This window comes from Neoarius graeffei, chromosome 18 (assembly GCF_027579695.1).
Source record: "Neoarius graeffei isolate fNeoGra1 chromosome 18, fNeoGra1.pri, whole genome shotgun sequence".
Taxonomy (NCBI): domain Eukaryota; kingdom Metazoa; phylum Chordata; class Actinopteri; order Siluriformes; family Ariidae; genus Neoarius; species Neoarius graeffei.
The window spans coordinates 36,496,311-36,505,778 of record NC_083586.1 but is presented as its reverse complement, the minus strand read 5'-3'; the positions used below and the strand labels follow the sequence as shown (position 1 = coordinate 36,505,778).

Below are 9,468 nucleotides of genomic sequence, written 5' to 3'. Positions count from 1 at the left end.
TAATGAGATGAGATGAGAAACACTTATGAAAATAGCCTGGTTAAACTAACCCAACCAAGGCTTCTAAATAATGTTTCTGTACATTCATCTCTGACTTTCTTTCTTAAGATAAAGAACTAGTCTATAGAATTTTTTTCTATAGAATGTGCCCATAGAACTTTATTCCTATTGAAAAAAGTACTATGGGACTCAAGTTCTACAGGATTTCCATGAAGTTTCTAGAAGATTTTTAGCATGGGAACCGGCTTTATTGGCCAATGAGTGGATGAATCTCAAATTAAACGATTCTGTGTACTACACAGGGCATAGAAGCCGTTATTGTGCACTGTATTTAGTGCACTTATATAGTGAGTGTTGTCTTTTTTGAGACACAGCCGCGGTGCCTGTGTTGCCCCGGCAAAGCTTCACTGTAAGCTGCCATCTTGAATTTGTTGTCAACAAGCTGAGCACTAGTGAAGCCGCATGATCACTTAGTCGTCATTGTTAGAGCTTTTTATTTTTATTTACCTGTTCATATATCATCTAAAAAGAGGACGGAGCTCATAAATTTACGCTATTAAAATAGAAAATGAAGAGAATGTGCACTTCCGGTCGACGTTATGGACAAGAGGTGCAAATTAAAAGCTGCAAGTAAGCCACACTGCAAATGTTTCATTTAATCACAAGGGAGTGAGAATGAGGCCTTGGGTGAGTCTGATCAGAAGTGCAGTCTGGAACTGCAGAGTCAAGGTTAGCTATGGAGTATTTTGCACAAATCCAACAGTCCCAAAGCGGACACTGTGCATGGAAATCAGGAACAAATGGACCAGACCAGCTGGCTATGATACTGGCATAAAGACTTTCAACAGTCTCACCAAACAGAAGGAGCCTCTGGTTTTGGCCCAAGAAGGAAGAGCAACCTGGTAAGGCAGCTTTAGAAAACTTTAGGCAAAAGTGAACCCATATGGGCATGATCCATTTGACCCATATGCTCTACTGTTATGTTTAGGTACAGCTGTGGACCCACAGTCTATGATCATGCCCATCTTGGACATGCATGGTAAGTCAATTGCACATAAATGTAAAAAAGATGACTATATGTCAAAACTGTCTTATTAATACACAGTACACTGTAAATACTCTGTATGGCCAAAAGTACGTGGACACCTTATCATCACACCCGTATCATATGTAAGCGCGCATTTGTCTAGAACATGGGTTCTCAACCTTTTCTGCTTCTAGGGCCAAATTACTCAATTCTGATTGGTTAATCAAGGAGGGCTTTTTTCCTTAACACGGGGCTGTATTTCTGAAATGCTACTGGCTAGTTTGTTGTTTGGTTCATCTCATCTCATTATCTGTAGCCGCTTTATCCTGTTCTACAGGGTCGCAGGCAAGCTGGAGCCTATCCCAGCTGACTACGGGCGAAAGGCGGGGTACACCCTGGACAAGTCGCCAGGTTATCACAGGGCTGACACATAGACACAGACAACCATTCACACTCACATTCACACCTACGGTCAATTTAGAGTCACCAGTTAACCTAACCTGCATGTCTTTGGACTGTGGGGGAAACCGGAACACCCGGAGGAAACCCACGCGGACACGGGGAGAACATGCAAACTCCACACAGAAAGGCCCTCGCCGGCCACGGGGCTGGGACCCAGGCCTTCTTGCTGTGAGGCGACAGCGCTAACCACTACACCACCGTGCCACCCCGTTTCGCTATATTTGACAAAGAAATGATAAACCAGTTGAAAGCTGCAAGTGGAAATGAAAATACCAAAAAAAAGTACGAATTTTTGGCTTTCCGTGTTTAAGAAATGGGCCGCAGAAAGACAAATAAATGACTCTTTAGTGGCATATGAATGCTGTGAGTTAGACAAGGTGCTATCGCAGTTTTATGCAGAAGTGAGGAAAGAAAATGGGGAAAACCACTTTCAAAATCCTTGTGTCGTGTCGCCGTGTCATGATGAAAGATGCTTTGGAAACTGACTCAAACGTGCAAGATAGTCTTACGCCCTGATTGGTTCCGAAAACGTGAATGACAAATGTTGTGAACTTGAATGGCTTCTGAAGTATGAATTTGGCCCTATATATTATAAACAAGTAATCGTATGGTTCCTCGTAAAATTAAGGATCAATTTCACTCGTGATTTCGCGACTCGGGCAATTTTCAAAACTTCGAAATCACTCGTGAAATTAATCCTTAATTTTACTTGGCCTCATACGATTACCTATACTAACAAGTCGGGGCCCATTAAAAAAAGATAAATTCATTATGAGTTGGAAAATTATCCATCCGTTGAGTTCGCCAACATCTCAAACTACCTGGTGCTGCAGGCATCATTCTACACGGACAAACAGATGAAAACCTGGAAGAGCATGGAGGCGTACAACTTTTTATATGTGACTGGGTTAAAGATCTAAGGATCAGGACACTACAAGATAAACCCTGTATTGATTTTGCCCTGGTAAAGAGGAATTTCTGGGCTTTGTATGCATCTTTGTGATGGTTGCTAGGACACTAGAAGTTTTAGTACTGGGTGTAAACAAACCACAGCTGCTCGATTCTCAATCCTCCCTGCTCTTCTCTTCCAGCAGGCATCACAGATCCATATTATTTACCCACAAACATATTTATTTATTCTGTCCACTGCGCGCGTGTGTGTGTGTGAGAGAGAGAGAGAGAGAGAGAGAGAGTGAGTGCGCGTGCACGGGGGGTGTTAACTACAAAGGAGGAATGTGACAATAATAAAGACTTGTTCTTCTTAATTTACCCACAAATGTATTTATTCCATTTGAAAGGTGTATGTCAAACCAGCTACCGGATTTGGGAAACTACGATGTCCCGAACTATTTAGTATTTGGCTTCAAACTTGAAAAAATTTCACAGCTCACTAGATGGCACTTCAGCCCAGTGGTTGAGAAACAGTAGTCTAGAATGTCTTCACACAAACCAAGGTCAATGAGACTTTGCCAAGGTTGGTGTGGAAGAACCTGAGTGGCCTGCACAGATCCCGGAACTCAACACCACTGAACACCTTTGGAATGAACTGGAATGCCGACTGTGCGTCACGGCTCCTCACCCAACATCAGTGCCTGATCTCAGTAATGCTCTTGTGGTTGAGTGGACAAGACAAGCCACAGCCCCACTCCAAAATCTCATCTCATCTCATTATGATGAGATATGATGACCTGGCGACTTGTCCAGGCTTTATCCTGTTCTACAGGGTCTTAGGCAAGCTGGAGCCTATCCCAGCTGACTATGGGCGAGAGGCGGGGTACACCCTGGACAAGTCACCAGGTCATCACAGGGTTGACACATAGACACAGACAACCATTCACACTCACATTCACACCTACGGTCAATTTAGAGTCACCAGTTAACCTAACCTGCATGAATTTGGACTGTGGGGGAAACCGGAGCACCCGAAGGAAACCCACGCGGACACGGGGAGAACATGCAAACTCCACACAGAAAGGCCCTCGCCGGCCACGGGGCTCGAACCCGGACCTTCTTGCTGTGAGGCGACAGCACTAACCACTACACCACCGTGCCGCCCACTCCAAAATCTAATATTAAATCTTCCCAGAACAGTGGAGTTTATTCTAACAGATAACAGCAAAGATGGTACAAAATGTGGATTGGGATGTTGAAAAAGCACGTTGGTGTCGTGGTCAGGTGTCCACAAACTTTTAACCATATTGTGTAGAGCATAAATGTTTGTCGACTGGTAGTATTTGCCTTATTGATCTCCTTGCTTTTTTTTTTATATCAAAGCTCCTACGTCAGATTTGACACCCTGCAGAGAATTTTAACCAGGATATTCGGAATAAACGTAGCTCATGTCATGGTCATCACTGACATTGATGATAAGATCATACGGAGAAGCCTTGAGGCAAGTATGCTTTGATTGACGTTGTATTGCACCATACTTATACTATAGTATAGAAAAATAGATTGCAGGCATTTTGTGATCTTAGTTTGAACTGATTATTGTTCCTCCTGGTAGGAGAGGATCTCACCGCTTGTGCTCGCCAGAATGTATGAAGAGGAGTTTAAAAGAGACATGCTGGCCTTGAAGGTTTCAAATTTCAATTTAATATTAAATACACACTATATGTATTGTACATATAGATAACTTTGTGGCTCTTGTGGCATTTTTATGCTATAGTTTTTGCCTATATATATTTATTCTCTTCAATTAAGGGTCAATGCAGATCAGTACAAAGTTATTCTGGCTGATCATCTAGAATCTTATGACGGACCATTTCTGTCTTTTGATGGGAGTGGTCTCTTCCACATTGATCCCACCCCATACATAGGGTGCAAGGGCTCACTAAGTGGTTTGATGAGTGTGAACGTGATGTATGGACTTCAGTCACCAGATCTCAACCCTGCTGAATATCCATGGGGGTATTTTAGAGAGACATGGTAGACACTGCTCTCTTCTACCATCATCAAAACACAACTTGACGTTTTCAGAGATTTGTAGAATCGATACGAGGCTTTTCTGGTGGCTTATGTTGGCCAAATGCCTACATCTTGCTAAGACACGTTTATATTGTTTTTTTTCCATTAATCTTTTCATTAATCTGTGCATATTTATGCGTATGGGTCCGTCTCAGAAACTGGTCTCTCATTTGGGACATTATGGTCAAAAAATAATTTTTCTAATTTTACTATTTTTTTTGCATTTACCGAACACTCAATGTTTCTTTTGTCGTGTTTAATAAGAATAAAGATAGCATCTTGCTTTATCTGGCCTCCACTGTGGAACATTTTTTTTTAATTACAATTCAAATGCTTTTGTAAAATTGATTTTCATATAAAATAACTCCATCATGAAGAATTAAAGCCCCTCCTTCACAGATGAGTGAAAATATTGAATAAATTTCCTCTTTTTGATTGCTTGGGTTAAAAATGCCAACTTATGATGACTGAATTGATTATTCACTTAAATATGAATAATATGATACATTTTGGGGATTTGATATGGTGAAATAGGACACAATGGAAAAATCAAGAACACACCGGAAAGATGAGAATAACGGCGGTGGTAAAAGAACAGCGACTGTACCGGCTGAAGGTCGCGCGGGTCTCTGCTGCGGCGTGCGAGCAACGGGACATCACTACTGCACCGGACGGAGCGTGAGGCGGGGGCGGGGCAAAATGACTGGCCGTAGATTCTATCAAAAGTTCGATCTAAATTGACCAAGGTTGCAAAATATTGGCCAAAAATACGTGAACACTACGAAATATGAAAGTAAGATGAAAAAGAAACATTCTATTGCCTTATACTGCAAGACTAAAACAAAAAACTGCCAAAACTCACCTTTTCAGCGATAACGTCCGAACAGATCACCCGCGTAACAGAAAGACCGCAAATGGAAGCACGATCAACTTCTAACTGTTGGAGTGGAAAATTCCATTCTACACATGCAAATTGTTAATGTGTCCTTCCCCGCACACAAATAACATGCTACGGTAAAAAATAGACCACAACTCATTTTATAGCTCAGAAATTCATACAGGACCAGCTACCATCGTAACATATTCTGTAAGAAACATATTCTATACCTAACTTTCAGCTTTTGTTTTAAAAAACAAAATCGCAGATTTATAACTAAATTTTTATATGGCGTAGTGATTTTAAGTTACTACTTTTGGTGAGGTAGTGACCTTGACCCTGAGGCTTTCCGTTTAGATCAAAACACACGATCGTATTGGTTTTGGGTCTGCGGAAAATGGAGTTACAACGGTGATCAAATATTTTGCATGATGTTTTATTACGGTTATGATTATTCTGTGAGCGCACCAATCCTTAGGTGTATAAAGTTACAACTTAAAATAGAATTAGTGATAACTAGACTTTTCAGTGGACTACAACCTTTTTAAGGGAACGCGATGTAGTCAACCATTTATCATGTCCCAGATCAAGCCGCCATTTTTCCACAAATTTGCAGAATTTTTGCCAAATTCTGAATAGAGTATTCACATCAAATATTTAGTTTTATCTGTATTATTTCTTTCATCATTTTATTTCAAATTAAAACCAACATCACCATTCAAAACCGTATAGTTTATTGACTGAGTATATTTAGTGGGGTACCCCCACAGTACCCAGTTTCTGAGACAGACCCATATATGAAATAATATACCGTATGTATGACTGGATGTGACTTTAAAGCATGCAGTGGTGGCATATATATGATTTTTTTTTTTTTTTTTTGTGCATGTTAGGTTCTTCCACCAACTGTGTATATGAGAGTTACAGAGAACATACCTCAGATTGTAGCTTTTATTGAAGGCATCATCAGAAATGGCCATGCTTATACCACAAGCCAAGGTCAGTTCTTCTGTGCTGCATCTCTAGCAAGCATGTGTCTACCAGCATGGTGGTACACATTTATATTTATGCTGTTCGGCATAATGTTATTACATTGGCACAGCTATTAAGACAAGTAGATGTGTAATCAAGTATTAGAAAAGAGATTCCATGTGGTGCTTGTCTGAAAAATTAGAAAATAAATGTAATGTTCCTTATTCAAATCTGTGGAGAAACAACCTCAGGTTTGGGCTTACAAAATGACTTCCGAACGACTCTGATTTGAAAGCACTTACCGAATCAGCCTAAGTTCTGTGGACGCAAGTCATATGCAGACAGTACGCCCCCAGTTTGCCCTCATATACATCTAATTTACATGTAACGACCCAGTTTATACAGGTGTTGTAATAAAAGAAAATGATTCAGCAGGCTCTAGTTATGTACCAAGATCCGAGGAAAGAAGTAAATTGACAGGGCGAGAAATGCACCAAATTCGAAATCGGTAAATAACGAAACTGTTGGTGGAATTTGCGTTAAAGCAAGGGTAGGCAATAAGCATTTTTGTTATGTTTCTTGAAATTCTCTTTATATCCAGACAGCAATTAATAAATCAAATGCTCTGACGATCAAAAGAAAAAATATCCGTCATTTGTGGCAGTCGCAGGGCTGTAAGAAGCCCATCCAATCCGTTCATTTGGTCTGAATGAAATGATTGGATGGCTTACCTGCTTGTCTGCCTACCTGTGCGCACTCTGCTTGTGCACTCATTGTGGCGAACGTATTCAAGACGTATTGCTAAAGCTAGCAATCAGGTTGACAACTGTGAATACTAACAATAGCCAAGTTCGGTGTTTACATTCATTATGATAATGTTAAATGTTTTCTTACACATGAATGAGACATGAGGTAGTTGGATATGACAACGATGGGCTACATTCCTCTACCCAACACTCTCTCTCATGGACTCGTCCTCTAGCGGTAGTCAGGCAGTGCGCGTTCATGTGTTTTGGAGGTAGTGGGATTTTTCAGTTGGATACTTTCAAAATCTAGCTTACTTTTGCTGGTTTCTCCAATGTTACCTACCCTAGCTTTAAAAGAATGCACTTTTAACACAGGGGACGTCTACTTTGATACTCAGTCCATCGGCAGACGTTATGGCAAGCTTGTGAATATGGAAAATGCTGCTGTAGAATCAGGTAGGCATACATTGTACACATTTCATTAAAACTTCAACAGATGTGATTTCTCATACGTGTAGACACTGACATTGCATTGCTTCTTCAGTGATCAAAATAGAAAAGTAATTTTTCACTATTTATTACCGAAGTACTGTACATTATATGGATTTTCTTATCATTTAAGGGTCTGTAAGTTCTAGTGTGCTACGTTTTGTATGTTTCACTTAACTAGACATTTTATTTTTGTTGAGATGGTGTACTTTTGTCTCACTTGGTGATTCAAGATGATTGGTTTCTCAGGGAGCAATGATAAAAGGGACCCCCGAGACTTTGCCCTGTGGAAAGCCTGGAAGCCGCTTGAACCTTTCTGGGAGTCTCCATGGGGAAGAGGAAGACCTGGCTGGCACATCGAGTGCTCCACTATTGCCAGGTCAGCACCTCTTTTGTTTCCTGCTGATCTTTTTTTGTTGTCTGTTTGGTTAAATGCACAAATATTCATGCTTCAGCATTTGTCTATGCTTTGCATAAGCAGATTGAATCCATCTGTAGTGTTTAACCTCATGGCACTATTCCACACTCACAGTTTAGATATTGGTGTATATTCTGGTTTAGAACCTAGCCCTGATACTATAACTGTGACCCCATCAGGACAAAAGCAAAGTGGGTTATCTGTAAAATAGATGTGTTGCCACCATAAAGTTAATTATTTTCCAATACCAGCATGTACCCAAGTGTTTTTTTCCCCTCTTATATTACAGCAATTTGACAATGTTTACAAGTTTTAATTATTAATGAGCAACACATTGTACTTGTCCAAAAAACAAGTTAGTTCCTGTTCTCAGTTATGTTATAACAGTTAAAAACAGTCATTCTCTCACCCCCCCCTCGTTTTCCCCCTTTCTTGATGTTAGTAAGACCTAAAAAAACACACACACACACACAAAACCCCCCCAATTTTGTCATGTTACAGAGATCTTGAAAGCACCATGGGAATGTCCCAAACAGTTTTCCGTGGTGGAAAAGTTCCTGACTGTAACAAAGTACAAAATGTGATATATTTATTATTAGCCTTAGGTTGTGTAGCGCGCCTGTCATATGAGTCCACGTAAACGGTCTCTTACAATAGAAATGATAATGTATTACAGTAGAAAGAATGCATTAATATACAGTTGTGGTCAGAAGTTTACATACAGTGGCATGAATGTCATCTTGGATATGAATGTCATGGTAATATTTGGGCTTTCAGTAATTTCTTTGAACTGTTCTTTTTCTGTGGCAGAATGACTGTACAGCAGGGGTGCCAGGGTGAAATTGGTAAGGGGGCCAGATTTTTTTCAAGTGGGACCTTGGGGGCCGAATTACACTTTTGGCCTGAAAAGACCAAACACTAACTCAACAAAAGGACATTATTTTATATGATTTTTGAAGGCCTATACGCCCAAAAGGAATTGTAAAGCTATAGCCTCAAAATGAGGCGCACAATAACATGGCAGACAAAAGCAATTTACCCTCTGAAAATGTAACAGTCTAAGCATGCAAGTAGCCTACATTTATTAAAAAAAAATGCTACAGAAATGGACTAAGACACAAATAACACAAGTGTAAACTGTAAATGACTTAGATCAGATTTATTGATCTTGCACATCAAAAACATAATGCATAGGCCTAATTAGGCCAATTAAAACGATTGGCAAGTAGGCCTAAACGAGTCAAAAGAAAGAAGTGCCAGGGTAAATAATTCCACCAATAGGTCAAGTGACTAAATATCCAGTAGCATTAGTTTAAAAGAGCCAAATATGACCGAACATACCAATAAAAACAAACTACAGATGGCACATTAACTTTGCTGGTCAAGTCCCACATATATTTCCACACACCCATCCTGTTTATTTCCCCTCAAGCACACAGCACAAGGTTACATGGGGGAGAAATACCAGCTACATTTTACATGTGGAAGCCAGAAGTCTTTTACTTTTTAC

The 9,468-nt window shown here is 40.2% G+C and overlaps 1 protein-coding gene across 1 annotated transcript in view; it reads left to right on the top strand.

Annotated features, from left to right (window-relative positions):
* The first annotated feature begins 387 nt into the window (after nt 1-387).
* The window catches only part of cars2 (cysteinyl-tRNA synthetase 2, mitochondrial), a 53,364-nt gene continuing 44,283 nt past the window's right edge, over nt 388-9,468 (top strand). The window contains exons 1-7 of the mRNA XM_060899504.1: nt 388-902; nt 989-1,039; nt 3,764-3,881; nt 3,996-4,067; nt 6,227-6,332; nt 7,427-7,507; nt 7,790-7,919. Coding sequence (XP_060755487.1) covers nt 676-902; nt 989-1,039; nt 3,764-3,881; nt 3,996-4,067; nt 6,227-6,332; nt 7,427-7,507; nt 7,790-7,919 — 785 coding nt within the window. The 5' untranslated portion in view covers nt 388-675. The remainder of the gene's footprint in view (nt 903-988; nt 1,040-3,763; nt 3,882-3,995; nt 4,068-6,226; nt 6,333-7,426; nt 7,508-7,789; nt 7,920-9,468) is intronic.